The sequence below is a fragment of the Anser anser genome (genome assembly GCF_964211835.1).
Source record: "Anser anser genome assembly, chromosome: 4".
Classification (NCBI taxonomy): Eukaryota; Metazoa; Chordata; class Aves; order Anseriformes; family Anatidae; genus Anser; species Anser anser.
Genome location: NC_139724.1, coordinates 49,971,747 through 49,989,001, shown reverse-complemented (window position 1 = coordinate 49,989,001; position 17,255 = coordinate 49,971,747). Strand labels below are relative to the sequence as shown.

Sequence of the window (17,255 nt, the reverse complement as noted above, 5' to 3'; positions counted from 1 at the left end):
GACAATAAGCTCCTCTGAAAATCCCCCCTCATATTCAGAGCATAAATTACATGAAAAGAGAGCTAGCTCACAGCTGAGAAAGTCTGCAAAACTTTTCTCATTTGCTGACTAAAATCTTTTTCTTCTAGCGACGATACCATTTTAAAATTATTATAGAAATTGTAGAAAATCCACCTTTCTCTGAAGCATGAAAAAAAATCTCTAAAGTGAGTTGCATTGCTATTTTGCTTTGCCCCTAGAAATGGATAGAGATTATTACTAGAGGTGTAGAAGGATTAGAAAGTTTTATTTGTCATTTTTCTTTCCTCAAAAACTATCCATGCACTTTGTGAATGCTCCAACTCACAGTCCCTGTTCAGAGCCCAAATTCCAGAGCAAGCATACAGCATTTTATCCTGTTTCCAAACAGAAGAAAAGCTCTTCAATGAGTGTCATGTCATTTGAAATATGCAACTATTCCACTGCTTGCTGTATTCAGATATTATGTTCTTCAGATTCATGGCTGTCAGAATTTTCATTATTATCCTCACAGCAATCCTCAATACTACACCTTGTAATGGCTTAGATATACCTTCTGGAAAGCAGGCATTTTTAATATACTTACGGATAGTACAGTGACCATTGGTGCTTTCTGGGATAACTGTTGTTCCTGTCCTAAAGAAGGCAGAAAAAATACAGCTTCATCTCACCAAACTTGGAAGCAAAGCCCTCAGTGACAGCAATATCAAGAATCTCTTAGCAAAATTCCATGACATAGAGGTGTGCTTTGTAACAGCCTAAAGTTGACTTGAAAACTACTTTTTTAACATACTTCTTAGTCAGTGGAGAAATTTAAAGTCTCATGAATAGAATCATACCATTGTTATTTGTGTAACAGGGTTAGAAGCTGTGTTTAATGTTTTAGTTACAGCAGGAGCATTTAAGAGTCCATTCCCCATTCTCTGGAGCAAAGTAAGCCAGCAGCACTGCTGAACTCAGGCAGCCAGAATCTGCTAGCACCCATCCCAGTGTAGATCAGGAGGATGCTAGCAATATTATGGCAGCATAAAAAGGCAGACAAATAATCCTGCAAAGCAATGATTTTCTGAACTATTAGAGCTGGCTATAATTGTGCCTAGTTATTAACAAATTCTCCCTACTTTTTCAAGAAAATGTATTCTTTTTTAATATTTGGTTATGTTACATTTTACTAGCAAGTGTCTGTATATCTCCACAGGGAGCATTGAATGAGAGATTCTGTTTTTGTCTGCTGGCTGTGAAAAGGGCACAATGAATCTCCTGTTGAAAAACAAAAACGGGCATTATGCTTGTTAATAAACTTCCTACTCTGCTCTGAAGCATTCTGTGGAATAATTGCTGAAGGCGGCTTACTGAGACTGAAGCTATGGCCACATCTTAAGAGAGGGTTCAGTGCTGAAGAAACTTCCAAGGTGAGATGTGGCAGATATGCAAGGAATCTGCTCTGTGATAGTCCCCTTGGAAACATCTCCTGCAACCTGAGGTTTTGGCAGCACCAGGGGAGCTTGGTGTGCTGACTCTGAGAGAAAAAGCACAGAGGGGGAGTGGGGTGGAGACACCGTGGCCGGCCCGGTGATACCACCACAGGAACGGGGATCTTGATGTACTACAGAGTTGATAAACTGCACAGCCAGCCCTGAGCCAAACTGTTAACAAAATCATGTCCTTGGGGTGAACTTTGCTCATGTAAATCTCTTTATAATGCCAAGACACACCTCCATCCCAAGGGCTACCTTCCCTCAGTGTGCGACCACCTCTCACTCTGAATTGCCCTAAGCCCATACCTTTAAGGCAAAAGTGAGAACGTTTTATACCAATCATAATGAGGGTACGTATGACTAGAGTCACTCAAATTCCACCAAAAAGTAAGAAAATAGTATAAAAACAGTTCATTAATACACTAGAGTGAAGGTACATTGTGTTATTCGTGCATCCATGACCATGCTTATTGAATAGATCGGATGTGACCAAACTTACAGTGCTGAGTTGGGCCTCACTCAGAACCTAGGCCCAGCCAACCTTCTTTACCCTTTAACACAACACATTCAGAGGAAATTACATTTTTACTGAAATAGAAGTGTATTACTGTTTTTAATTGGTGTCTTTAGGTCTTTCAGCAATGCATAAAGAAAGTAACAATGAAGACTGAGCTTAACACAGCAGTGACAAAATCAGTGTAGACCCAGTGTCAGGTCTCTTGCCACACATGCTATTAGATCTACGCTCAAAGATGTGAAAAGCATTTACAAGGTACAAGCACAAGACCCATGGAAGCAGAGACCACCCTGAAGCAGTGGAGGCAGGGAAAGGTGTCACAGGAGATCCCAGGGCTATAAACAGATGCCCCCAGTTTCTGGAGTCAGATGAATGCAGCCTTGGGAGTTCAGCAAATCCTGGGAGTTCAGCAGAAACAGTTTTAGGGTTAACAATGTGAGCAGACAACAAGTGTCCAAAACATAGCATGCCTCATATACATCAAATTCAAACACAAATTGGGCTTGTGAACCATTGAGGAAAGAGCACAGTGCACAGCACATTAACAAACATGCAGAAATGAGGCCAAGAAGGTCCTAAAGTGAGAAAGAAGAAACCATCATCACCACACCCCTCTCCACTCAGGACCCAGTATCTGATGACTTCATGTAGCCATGCCTGGTACTGAAACCATCCGCATGAGGACAAAAAGTGGCAGTGGAAAGATAAGTACAGCATCAGAGGAAGGGGAGGACAGCAGAAGGTTTGTGTGCATAATATGCTACATTCCACTGGTGTGCATTTGCTAAACCTATCTGTTTTGCTGTAATTAAAAGTTCATAATTGTGTCACAGTGATATTCTGTATCTTAGTAATTGTACCTATATCAATTTTCTGTGTGACCTACCCTTTTCCAACCAAGCAGCAGTAACTGGAAATTATGCTGTCATCTGACGAATTTAAGGAGATCTGCAGAGGAAGGACCAATGCACTCATGAGGTGCCTGATTCAATTTTTTTTAATGTCCAGAAGCCCTAAAAAATTAAATTTTTAGGGCTTCTGTCCTACAAAATCCAGACTATTTTTGTGTTTAATTAAATTGGACCCAGGGAGAGGAAGAAAATCTCCCTATAAAGATTAGACAGCTATGGAATAACGTTAGAAATGACCTGATAAATGCTTTATGAAGTCTAATTTCATGATACATCTGATGCTCAACTAAACAAAACTGGATTGCATTGCAAAGCGATGACAACTCAATCTGATAATTTTCCTGGTGTCAATCCTCACAATCGACTTTCTCGAGGTATGGGCCTTTAGAACAAAAGGGAATCATCAAAGCTTGATAACATGGCGATCCCTCTCCTATAAAAAGGATAAAGAAGGAGCCTCTGGAGAGGCAAGTGAACCTGTGACTTTTTTTTTTAAGGTGCCGCTATCAGAAGCTCAGGAATGTCAGGTGAGAAAAGATCCCCTCCCTTCCAGTCAATCAGTTTTCTCCCCCCTCCCCAAAAACAAAAGACAAAAGCCAGGTGAGAGTGGGATAGGGCAATATGGAGGCCTTGTACTTTGGAATGAAGAACAGCAAACTATTTCCAAGCAGCACGCAGAGAGAGGGTGATCCTAGGCACCCTTCGCATGGTGGGATACAGAGCCAACCCTGGAGGAGGCCATTGTGTCTGCAAGACTACTAAATTGAAGTAATTTTATTTTTTTACTTTCATGGCCAGTTCAGTAGTAAGTGGACCAAATGAATTTGAAGTCCCTGCTGTGAAAGAATAGCTCAAAGCATACGTTTGCAGCAAAATTCATTTTCTTTCTCGCACACATACGCACTCACACAGTTACCCACAGTTTCTTCTGTAACACACAGATCAAAAAACACGCATTTTATTCAATTAGGTGGGTAATTGCAACTATTTGGAGGCTTGCACGTCCTTGATAAGTTGCTGTGAGGTTACCCTGAAAGACCTTCCCAACTTCCAGTGAGGCACCAGCACGCTCAAAGCTGTGTTTGCTCATGTGGCAGGGGGTCTGTGACGCGTGTGTGTGCCAACAAAAATACCAAGGCTTTCTTCTAACTGCATTTGAGCACACTGACATTGGCTAAGTCATAGCAACAAATCCTGTAGGACAAAAGACAAGGGATGTTTTCCGTCATCAAGATCAGTCTCCTGCTGTATCAGGAAGCAATATTATATAATTTCAATCATCAGCTTTACAAGTTCCATATGAATCAGAGCAAAGTCAGAAGCTGGGGGGAGGAGGGAGAACACCAAAGGGTGGACGGATGGACTTGGCTGCTATTGTAAGACTGCTCTGGTACCTCCCTTTTCGGTACCACAGGGCAAATCTATCCAGATGGGTGCAACTGTGTGTTTACTCTGCCCATGCTTCAAGGCAGCTGCGTGCAAACAGCAGTCCAGAAGCCACGTAACTGCATTAGCACTGGCTGCGCCTGCAAGGGAGACATGCACTCAGGCCCAGGGCTCTGCTAACACAGGCAGCTACCATCCTGCAGAGGCAGGACATGTCAGAGCAACGTGGAGGGTGTGTTGGGTTGAAAGCATGAGTTCCTGTATCAGTTCCTACAGACAAGCTCATTATTCCCTAAGGCTAGATGTTCCACACTTCCTAACATTTTCATAAATATGGTTATCATGAACACTTCAAAGTGACCCATGGACCATTCAAGCATTAAGGTTATTTCCAAATAAAATATATTCAATGGGCTGTATATTTACCAGGGAATGGTGCTTGTCCTTGGACAGCTGTCATGTGTAGGTAGTTTTCTGCATACAGTCAAGGATTTTAAGCATTTCTACACTTAAAGTTATTCCATCATTTTAAATGATAAATCATCTTGTAAAAAATTACTAAAAAACCACTGACATGACAGAGTATAACAACCATATGAGATATTGGTTTCTTAGTGAAATAGTTTTTGAAGTTGTTAAATATGCTATTACATAAAACCTTACACTTCAATATATATGAAATAACACAGTGGAACTAGTATAAAAATCTTATCATAAACATATTTTACATAAAATAGAAAAACTTTTTTTTAAAAAAAGAATAGCAGAATAAATTTAATGATAAACAGATATCGTGCTTGAGAATATAACTACTTTTTGCATTCACTAGTTATACCCGGTAAAAGAATAATCAGACTAATTTTTGAAAACAAAGCCTTTTTTTCATTTAGAAATGAATTACAGGGCAAATATTTTAAATTTTCAAAGAATCACTTAAAGTGCTTTCATTGCTTTTCAAAATGAACAAAAACTGCAACAGAAAAACACCTGCCCAAAGAAACTATCGGGAAGGATTCGTAACCTGCAAAGTCAGACGAGGACATTTTGATCATCTGCTCTGCCTTTCTGCACACCACAGGTCACTGATTCCCTTGAATTAATTCCTGCCTCAAATAGCAGCTTTCTTTCAGGGAAAAAAAAATAAAAATAAAAATCTAACTCTACTAGAAATATTTCCACTGACAGAGAAGCTAGTTCAATGAGGTAGTTTCAACGGTTAACAGCACTCAATTTTTAGAAACACATCACATTTTTACTTGAATTTGTCTAGTTTCAGTTTCTGGTCACTGGAACATTTCTCACAGGTGGCTCACAACTGTGCTCAACACCAGGTTGCCCAGGTGCAGGTCACCTGCGCTGCAGATGCAGAGCCACCAAAAGAGCCAAAAAAAAACCACCAAAAAGAGCCAAAAGTGGCTCTGCAGGGAGCCAGCCTGAGACAAACAGCAGGCTCAGGCCCAGACACTTCAAGGGCTCATTTCATTTTCCCTTATCTCTGGGGAATCCTGGTCTCCGGTTACTCCCAGCAGGCTAACTAGTCTTGTCAGCTAAGTTTCAAATGTTCTGTTTCTTGTATAAGTATCTATAGGCTGTGGTTACATCATATATGATGCTTTTGTTTATTAACCTAGAGACTCCCTTTGAGTCTCTTACAGTAAGCTAGCATTTGTTCAGTCAACACTAGCTGTCCAAAGACATCTACTGTGAGGCTACAAGGCAATATTCTTTTAAAATTCCTCCTAATTACTCCAAGAACGAAAAGTATTTCTGCATCATCACAGAAGGTATGGCCTCCATCAACTGAAATTTTCTGTGAAAGAGAACAGAAATAAGTAAAAAGAAATCGCATCTTTTCTAGATTACTATTAAGCATTCAACCAACTGCACCTAAAGTGGTCCAGAACCATTGTAAGACAATTCAGATAACTAGATTTTCAGACTTGTTCCCTTTGTGTTTTTTTTTGCATTTTCAGAAATGTTCCCTAATTTTTCAGATGTTTCTTAACTCTTACTTCATGATCTTGTGCAATGTGCCTGGAGAACCTTATTTTTTTAAAACACAGAATTGTGGATTTGGCATCTTGTAAAACATACTTAGTTCCAAATTTTCTCATTTTATTCCAATCCTCTCCGTACCTAAATTTGCTTACACTTGGTTTTTAAGATTTTGCAAACTGTTCCTTGTAAACCACCAAGTACTACTGTTCTTTTGTATGTTCATCACACAGGCCATACGCATATCTAGCAGACATCAGGTAATTATTGACCTTGAATTTTCTTTAAAACATTGGTCTCAGGGTGTTCAAGAGCATTCGTTACAGAAAAGCAGACTGAAGTCTTGGACTCTACCAGTGAACCATTTCCTTGCTGAGGCTAAAGTTAAACAGTAGAATTTCTTAGCTAGGATCGCTAGCAGGCGATCAGGCCCAGTCAGCATGGGTTTATGAAAGGCAGGTCCTGCTTGACGAACCTGATCTCCTTCTATGACCAAGTGACGCGCTTGGTGGATGAGGGAAAGGCTGTGGATGTGGTTTACCTTGACCTCAGTAAGGCTTTTGACACCGTTCCCCACAACATTCTCCTCAAGAAACTGGCTGCTCGGGGCTTGGACTGGCGTACGCTTCGCTGTGTTAGAAACTGGCTGGATGGCCGGGCCCAGAGAGTTGTGGTGAATGGAGTCAAATCTGGTTGGAGGCCGGTCACTAGTGGAGTCCCCCAGGGCTCGGTACTGGGGCCGGTCCTCTTTAATATCTTTATCGATGATCTGGATGAGGGCGTCCAGTGCACCCTCAGTAAGTTTGCAGATGACACCAAGCTAAGTGCGTGTGTCGATCTGCTCGAGGGCAGGAAGGCTCTGCAGGAGGATCTGCATAGGCTGGACTGATGGGCTGAGGTCAACTGTATGAAGTTCAACAAGGCCAAGTGCCGGGTCCTGCACCAGGGGCGCAACAACCCCAAGCAGAGCTACAGGCTGGGAGATGAGTGGCTGGAAAGCTGCCTGGCCGAGAGGGACCTGGGAGTATTGGTTGATAGTCGGCTGAATATGAGCCAGCAGTGTGCTCAGGTGGCCAAGAAGGCCAACAGCATCCTGGCCTGTATAAGAAGCAGTGTGGCCAGCAGGTCTAGGGAAGTGATTGTGCCCCTGTACTCGGCTCTGGTGAGGCCGCACCTCGAGTACTGTGTTCGGTTTTGGGCCCCTCGCTACAGGAAGGACATGGACGTGCTCGAGCGAGTCCAGAGAAGGGCGACCAAGCTGGTGAGGGGTCTGGAGAACAAGTCTTACGAGGAGCGGCTGAGGGAGCTGGGCTTGTTCAGCCTGGAGAAGAGGAGGCTCAGGAGCGACCTTATCGCTCTCTACAGTTACCCTAAAGGAGGCTGTAAAGAGGTGGGGGTTGGTCTGTTCTCCTATGTGCCTGGTGACAGGACGAGGGGGAATGGGCGAAAGTTGCGACAGAGGAGTTTTAGGTTGGATGTTAGGAAGAACTTCTTTACCGAAAGGGTTATTAAGCATTGGAACGGGCTGCCCAGGGAGGTGGTGGAGTCACCATCCCTGGAGGTCTTTAAAAGACGTTTAGATGTAGAGCTTAGCGATATGGTTTAGTGGAGTACTTAGTGTTAGGTCGGAGGTTGGACTCGATGATCTTGAGGTCTCTTCCAACCTAGAAATCTGTGTGTGTGTGTGTGTGAAATATGCTAAAAATAGTGAGAGCAATGCTGATGCCTACTGGTAGAGAATGAAATAGTCACAGGATGATGAAGAGGAAACCAAAGATGCATTGTAAAGAAAAAAGTGAAGGGAACATAAGAGTGCTAAAAGCAAAAAGATACTGGTGAGAGTGTGAATAATCACATTTCCATGGTGACTGGCCAAGTAGGACATCTGAGAGAAACAAACTAAAATGAATCTTTGATTTCAACTTAGCTAAAACCAACAGATTAACTTTCAAAATAAGTTCAGTTTTGTGAGATTTCCTCCTTTTTACTTTAAAATTTTGGGAAAAAATGAACAATCTCTTAAAAATTCAGAGTTGGAGTGGAAAATATGGTGATATGTCTTAGGATATAAACGAAACAAATGCTTAAATTATAACAGTCTTTCCCCAGATATATTATTTAGTGCAGATCGAGTTTTGGACACTTAAGTTTACTTCCACTCAAATAGATATACTAGATGAAGGATAAACTTTGCAGCCTTTCCGTTTGATAGATTGGAAAGGAGATGACTGGCATATTCATCAAGGCAAAGGTTTGACAAAAAAGGAACACAGAGCATAACACCAATTGTCAGTATTTTGTGAGATATTGATATCCTCTTATAATCAAAATCTTTCCTTTTTTGTTTTTGTTGAGAACCCCTAGAAAAATCTCAATTGGTAGAAAAATGTTGGTGAAAGTCGACATGGATACAAAGAAAGCCTGTCTATTTAGCAATGGGAGGTGAGAAAAGGTCAAATAGTACTACAGTGAAATGAAAATATTTTCTCTCCTGAGAAGAGACAGCGATAAGCACGTCTTAGAAAATCAGTGACAAAAAGACATGCAAATATATATATATGCCTTTCAGCAAGAAAAACTAAGGGAGAATCCAAAAAAATGAAGGAATCCACCATGCCATGGTGAATGTCCACTGGGAAAAGGAGGAAATTTTGCAAAATCAGTTTTTAAAATGTTGAAGTCTAAGATTGGTGAGGTTTATCCCCTCTTCTTTGGAACGACAACAACTACAAAGATCCACAAGCCTACATATTTCAAGTTCATTTACTGCCAAGAGATCACAAAACTTTCAATAGCTTCCTATTCCTCTATGAGGCCTTTACAAACAAAGAATGAGATGGGGTACAGCTCAGCAAGCTGGCTTTTAGTGAGATGTATAATGCTACCTACACCTGACTTTTCAAAGCGAAGCTTTGTAAAAGCATAAAATAACCACGCATTTGAAGTACAAGGACATGAGTAAGTGTGTGTGAGTGAAAATTTGAAAGGGACAAATGAATAGCAAGTCCCCTCAGCTGACGTTCTTGCCACTTTCATTAAAAAAAAATAAAAGTCTGTGTTTTTAACCAGAGACTGTCCGAGGCTCATGGTAAAGCAGGAAAAGATGGTTCTCTCCCAGGTGGGCCTTTTTTCCCCTCCAACATCACTGTAGGTGAAGCCTGAGTGGCAGCCACCACTTGAGGTCTCCATCAGTAAGAGTGTTTCAACTGAAAATCTTTCAAAATCCACAATAAAATTTGTCCAAAATAAGGAATTTTAGCAGGCTAGGAAGCACAAACAAAAGATCAGATCAGAAATGTACCTGAATGTGCACTTAAGGTTACTTCCATCTAAAACTCTGGAGACAGGTTGTATTTACAGCTGTGGATTTATTGCCAGGTAGTTACTTCTCAATAACAGTCTGGACACCTTTCTTTCATTTTCAACAAGCTATGGAGCCACAAGCTGTTCTTTTTTTTTGTTCACATCCTTATAAGATTATTGTAGCATATGCCACATTAGCCAGCATCTTTCATCACAAGTGCAAAGTGCAACATTATAAGGTTCATGCCGAGGTCATATATTACACCAGACTTCCTGCAGCAACAGCAGTGGTTTCTGCTATTATTACAAACATCTGTATTTAAATACAAAATCGTCAGGATTTTACAAGTCCAAATTATCATACTGAAATGGTTAATGGCTAAATCATGTGAGGAATTTTTATCAACAGTTATGGGCCACATTTTTTAAGGAAACTGTCTCCTACTAAAATAGCAGTACCTGACTGCAGTTGTTAGATATGAGATGTAATATTGAATATAGATTTTTGTGTGCTTATATATGTGTAAATATCTTTAAAATACATTATTCAATAGAATTGTCATTTTTATTTACATGTTTCAGCAGACTTATGACTATAGGCAAAACCAACGGAAAACTGAAGAAAGCTATTTGCTTATACAATACTACACTAGTTCTAAGAAAAATAGTTCACTTCAGCAATTATTCCGGGTGCTGCTCCAATTACTTGATAACTTTCTTATCAGCAGTCCTTTTAATAGGACCTCGACAGCCAAACCAGGTGGTTTTATTCTTCTTCCTTGCTGGGGCATGGGTCCATTAGATATCATGCAGCACCACCTGGTGGGCACTTTTCTGCCGATGATACCGGATTCTTTTCTGAAATAACTTGACAAGCAAGTGAAGGCAGAGCAGAATTTGCTGAGGTCTGTGTGAGATCGAGGAGTCTGATGAACTCTAATCTTGGCTGATACTAGTTCCCAACATGTCCCTTGGATAGTTACTTAACTTCTTTGTTTCTGTGTACATGTTTTAGATGAATTAAGTAAAAGCAATTTTTTCTTCAGTTTGCCAGTGTTATTTCAAAATACTTAGGTTGACTTAAAGTAATAGAATTTACTCCACTTTCTGCAAAGAGGTACAACCATGCAAAGTGATGGTTAAATGACTACTATTATTAATGCAAAGGGGAAAAAAAAAAAAAGAAAAAAAAAAAGGAATGTTTCCTCTTATAGTTTACAAGATATTGCACCTCAAAGTTAGCAAGGCATGCATATGTTCTCTAAAGCGCAAGCATAATTCTAGTCCTGAGCTAGTTCCATCATCTAACTATGGCATAGATACCAGTTTTCATCTACCATTGAAAACCCTTTCTGTAATCTTGGCACCAGATGTCATCAGCTGCCTAACTAAAAATTATGACTTTGTGGAAAGAAACCACTCAACTGTTGAGGACTCCACAACTTTTTTAGGCACTGTAAAGATGCTGAGCCCTGCTAAATATTGTTTTGCTACTCACATGGGAATATAATATTCAATGTCCACAAAATCCCCTTACAATCACTTTTCTTTCTGCAATAATACGGAGACTAAACCTAAAGTATTTAGAAGGGTGCAGGACAGAAGCATTGGCAACACTGGAAAAGTAGTTAGAAAAAGTAAACTGTCAAAAGATATTACTTATTTGCATTAACGAGAAGCAACTAAAAGCATCAGGAATCTTGTGCTGGAGTACTATGCAAATTGACAAGGAAGATTTTGCCCCCAGGACCCTATTTCTGGGGTCTTGATAGTTCACCAGAGCTTTATTTTAAGGTCAAATAAGCCAGTTGCTCTACCTTGTCCTGCTGCTTCTTGCTCCTAAACCTACCTCAACTTCTCCTTTTGTTGGCAAAAGCAATTATGAGGCCAAATGGGGCCGGTGAGCTCATCTCTATTTGCTTCTGTTGGATCAGTTTCAGCTAGGACTAAGTCCCCAGTTCCATTTCCCACCCAGCCACACAAACTCTTGTGCTAGCACAAGGCAGTCTTTGGTACTGGAGTGACCAAGGATGAAGGGACATACAACTGCTTCTGCCCAACAGTGACACCAGCTTAGGCTGAGTTAAAGGCTTTCCCTAACCATGCCCCAACATGTAACACTTTATTATTTTGCCTATTGGGCTCATCCATCTCATAAACACCATTGAACACAGACCTCATGATCATCCCATTCACAGGCTGGCCCTTAACATAGAGCCAAATAAACCTAAATATGTATAAGTGTATGTGAGTTTCACAGAAGATGGATGTGTAAAGGACTCTGTGCCTGATGTTTCCCAGGCATTCGACAAGCATATATCACTGGTATTACCCAGCAGAGCCAAACAGCACTCACCTCAGCAGCTATGAGCCACATCTGATGGGGTATCAGCTCTCTAGTAATGAAATGCCACAGCCCAGGACTGCTAAATCCTGTAATCAGTTCTGGAGAAACCCAGTTGTCACCAAACATTAAATGACTGCTCTCTATATTCTTGCTGAGACCATGCTTCTACATTTGGAGAGAAAGCAAAACGTTACAGTGTTTCTCAGTGTCTTCACTCTTACGCCTGAGGAAAACTCTTTCTAACCCATCTTGTCATTTAGGAAATCTCATTAATGAAGTTGCTCTCCATGGTGTTTAATTAAGGTTATATGCAAGAATAGCCCAAATTATAGATGACTTGAAAGAAGAGATTTTAATCTGGAGATTAAAAGTGAATAGGCATTGTGCGTAGATAGGATTTCTTCAAGGCAATGACAATGGTTCTGGCACTTATATCACCATGAACTAAACAGGGCCTCCAGCTATTGAAATTCAGTAGAGGCTTTTTGCTTTAGGACAGTGGGAGGAGAACGCTTTTGTTCCTGTCTCATCAGAGGTAGTACCCTACTACTAGGATGTAAACAACGTTGTTAAAATAACCATAACGCTGAAATAAAATATAATGCAAATTTTAAAAAATTAAAAATTGTCCTCTCTCATTCCTTGCATTTTGGAGACGGGAAAACCAATTCCCTGTGCATGGATAATAATACTGGTAACAAACTAGGAAACATAAGGAATTTGGATGGGATCACATGGATCAATAACAGTAGCAAGTCCACACAACATCTCTCTCTGTGTCTCTTCTAGTTTCCTTCATCATTTGTACCAAGAAAAAGGCCACCTATCCCTGGAATGAAAGTATAAAGCTTGTGCTTCAAAAATCTTACTTCTAATATAAAATGTACATTTTTATGACATTATATTCATGAATGAGAATATTATTTGATCAATCTTTTGTCTTTAAAAAAAGGAATATTAAATAAACAGTTCAGTTACAAATTACTGCCAAAAGTGCCTGACATATTTCAGTCTTATTAAGAAAAATGTAACTAGTTGAAGAAAAAGAATATATATATATATATTCTAAAAATAGGTTTCAACACAGCACACTTCTGAAAATAGTGCCCAGAACATATCCTTTTCCCTCAGCAAAGGCTGACTGAGTTTCTTTAAAAAGTAAGTCCACGTCACACTGGGACTCTAACTACAAGTATACATTAATAATGGGCTTAAACCTAAAAGCAAAAATAAACAGCAAATGTGGTAATGGCACATTAAGCATTACGGATGGACAGGATTTATGCCCTTCAGCAGCCACGTTTCTGTCTGAGGTTGCCAGAAGAATCCCCAAAACGTATCGTGAACTTCAAGAAGGCTGAAAGAAGGCCAGTCAAATCAAAAGGAGAAGGCAGATCTGGGAAAAGAAAAATTGTCAGGAAACAGTTCTTGAGCAATGTTTGGACGTGTCTTGCATGTTTAGAAAACCCATAACTCTTTTGTGTTTATACAAGAAGCAAGGAGACCCTAGACTAGGATATGAAAGCATGCTGAGAGCCTGTTGATGCAGTTCCCTGTGTGCCTGGGAACCAAACAGCAGCAACTACCTGCACAGGCTGAAGGCCGGAGGGAGCAGCTGGGGCATAAACTTGCTCAGGAAAAACCTTCCCCTCAGTGCAGTAACCACAGCTGACGTCCCTGATCTGGCTTTAGAGACCAGTTTAAAACTGCCTTTTCTTCTTCTGATAACTTTAGGAGCATAAATACATCTTAAAAGCAAGCAAAGTTTCTCCTCCAACAGTTTGTACCAGTTTAATAAAAGTGTGATTAAACCAAATTACAATTCCACGTGATTATTATTTGTAAATTGGACCTAATACATCTATTTTATTTTTGTTTGCAACCAGCTAGCCCTGCAATTCCAATTAGTAACGAACAAGCCCCCATGTATCTTGCATTAGCCTCAGCTCATGACTATTGTGTGCTTTCTTTCGTATCTTAAAGGCAACTGTCTTGATATTGACATAAATAAATGTATATAAAAACAAATAAAAAAAGAAGTAGAAAAGTAAAAGAGTGACTGTGACAAGAAATGGTACAATAGATAGGCATAATAGAAAAGTGAAATATTTGGAACAAATCTTTATTGTTTTCTCTGATATGCGTCTCTTTTGTGCATCTGTTATGATATTTATCATTTAATCAGTGCAGGTTTCACTACCCTGCCTTTTATCTCCATTTTCCAAATCAAACGTATTTGTCATTAAATCAATCCTGTTGCTAATACCACAAACTAATTTATTTGCTGCATCTCTGTGGAAAAGACACAGTTAAATTAGAGCTGAATCTGGCTCACTGTACAAGAGCATTTATCAGCACCCTGCAGCTGTCTGTTTATTATGGCCTGATGCAGAACCCAAAAGTCAACTAAAGAACTCCTGTTAATATCAGCAGGTTTTAGACCTAATGAATAAGTCCTAATTTTCACTAATGAATACAAAAAATAAGCTAAACAAAATCCAAAGAAACTGAACAAAGACAGATAGATCATCTTATCTGTAATACATCTGGACTGTTTAACTGATTTAAATCAGATATTTAAAGAAAACTTTATCTTAGAAAGTTGCATATTGTGCACTATTTTTCATATAGCAAATATGCAAGAACATGACTGAAATTCTGCAAGAAAAGAATAAAAGCTATAGCCTGGAAAAATAAAATACAGAGTAAGAAACATCAAGAAAAACAAACAAACAAACAAAAACCACAGAAATCTATCAGATGATAGAAAACCTGGTGCCAGCTTTCTGGGATGTCTTAATTAGTTTAAAGGTTGGTTGTTCAAAGATGATGATACTGTAAAATGATAAAGCCAGTTCTTGACAGTATTGAGGAATCTGGAGAGGTAAATGGGTAGTTAGCAGAATTTTTAAAATGTACATTTAACCCCCAAGTACCTTTGCAAACTCTACTCCTAGGTTTGTGTGTCAAAAGCCTCTGAAAGCTGAGGTTACTTCAGCTAGATCACGTTTATCTGTGTGCCTACTGACCCCTCCAGAGAACTCCAAGACTCCTGTGGGGCAGGACTCACCTTTACAAAAATCACACCGATACATCTCCAGTATGTCATATTTACCCATGAACTCTACCCTTTACCCTTATAGTTTCTTCAAAAAAATAGTACTTCTTAGATTTTCTACATATTCTACATGTACATATGGACTTCTGTGATGTCGTATTCATTTTATCATATACGATGATCTAGACATCAGGTCAGTATTTGTCTCCTATACAACAATCAGTGTTTAACTAGTAAAAACAAATAACAATATAGTGTGAGAAAACACCACACATCTCCTTTAAGCTAATTCTCTAACTTCTTGTGGATTAAAAAAAAAACATCCAGAAAGACTCAAATGTTTTTCAAGACATAAGAAACACACCATTGTTACATGAAAGCAACTCAAATTGTGCAAGGTCAATATCGTAGCTGGAATGAGAAGGATGAGAAAGGTCGAGAATCTGCTGTGCAACAGTCTACACTATAAACCCAGCTCCTTCTGTTCAAACTTCTCTAGATGTGCCATCAGGGACAAATAGGGCAGTTATTTTCAGTGTGTGTTATGAATTCTGGGCTAGATGATGTTGTGGAGACCAAGCACTGGGTAGCCACCATCCAGACTAGATGTACTTAGGAAGGGTTTGTAAGAAATGGTCAATTTTCACAAAGAAGAACCCTAGTTACTTCCTTTTACAGAAGATGAAACAGACACACAGTACTGAAAGGGAACAGACACACGGTACTAAAAGGCTTGTTGAAGATGACAAAAGTTTGTGTGTAGTCATTCACTCTGGAATCAAAAGAGGACCTGTTCCAGACAGGAGGGGGCATTGATCCTCACCAGGAGACGGCTGTACATAGACTGTTAGCTATCCACATAACTGATTACCTGGCTAGGAATTTCACCAGCTGCACCCGCACATATCCCTCAGCTGCATGAAACCCCAGGCAGCTCATTGCAACAGAGAAGCCTTCACACTGCTCCCTCTTGGTGCCAGCAATTGCATCAACTGCATGGCCTTGCCTTCATCCAAAAGTCCAGAAAGAAGTCCTCAAGTGAGCATCCTCTTCGAAGTTTTTGGTTTTTTGTGTTTTTTTTATTATTATTTGTTTTATTTTATTTTATTTTATTTTATTTTATTTTATTTTATTTTATTTTATTTTATTTTATTTTATTTTTTAGGAAAATTATATAATAGCTTGAATGATCAGAAAGCATGCCGTGGAAAAATCCATTTGGGGTCCATCTGTACAATTTTTTTGTTCAATCATTTTGCTTCACAAATATGGGGGGCCCAACATCTGAAGGTGATTTACTCACCCTCCACATTCTTCTATTTGCTATGTATTATTAAACAGCTATTTCATTAAGCCATTTGTTGTCAGGCCATTTTCTTATTTAGAGCCATAAAGAAGCCTGCACCGTCTCTCTCCCACCTCCTTACCTCCCCCACTGGTGCAGAATGGAGGATTTACAGGTGAGTTTGCACTGATTTGAGTAAAATTATAAATTAATGTATAATTTTGGTTTCAACTTGCGTCAGGAGTTCTTTAACTCAGAATTTACCTCTGATATCTAAGTCATTGCACTTTTCATTGCTCCTTTGTTCCATCTAATGAAAGGAATACCCAAATACCTGCCTAAATAGGTTTTGTGCAGGAAAACCCCGAGACTGAAAATGTGAGGTACTATGAAGCACAAAACATTGTCACTGAAAGTACCTAGAGCACATGTCAGTCTGGAAACTGTTCCCCAATAATCTAATGAAACAATAACCAAAGGATCATGCTGCCTTCTGAAGTCCTGGAGCAATTTCACAGGTTTTGAAAGACCCCTCAAAATGCTTCATTTGCTTTTCCAGTTATAAATTGATTCAAAGAAAACCTAGCCTAGAGGTCAAAGCACTGCACAGAGTAATTAAGGAACAAAACCTGAGAAACAAAGCCTTAATGTAAAGACCAAGTGGAAACTCCTTATTTACCTCTGCCAGTGACAGCCACTGTGCCCGGCAGCAGGGCATGCCTTTAGTAAGACAGAACCTTTACTTTAAAAATGTGCCATCAGGCCTATTAGGGAAAGCATCAATAATTAAAGTTAATGCCTGGAAACTGGCATCAGCTCCGGGCATGATGACTCAACCTCTTGGAGATCCATTCATTACATTCAACTACAAAAGCTAGAAGTTATAAAAAATGCATGAATAAATTCTTTAAGTATTAACACGCTACTTCTTTAAATGTTTGTCCTGACCCAGGTGGC

The 17,255-nt window shown here is 39.7% G+C and overlaps 1 protein-coding gene across 16 annotated transcripts in view; it reads right to left on the bottom strand.

Moving 5' to 3' along the window:
• The window catches only part of LOC310899606 (uncharacterized protein), an 84,246-nt gene that overhangs the window by 30,918 nt on the left and 36,073 nt on the right, over nt 1-17,255 (bottom strand). For 15 of the 16 annotated variants that reach the window (XR_014584418.1, XR_014584419.1, XM_083836212.1 and 12 more), the window contains one exon: nt 605-654. The exons of the other annotated variant lie outside the window; for it this stretch is intronic. Coding sequence is in view for 13 of the 15 variants with exons in the window: in XM_083836212.1 (XP_083692338.1) it covers nt 605-654 (50 nt within the window). In the remaining 2 variants the exon portion in view is untranslated. The remainder of the gene's footprint in view (nt 1-604; nt 655-17,255) is intronic. 16 annotated transcript variants of the gene reach the window in all.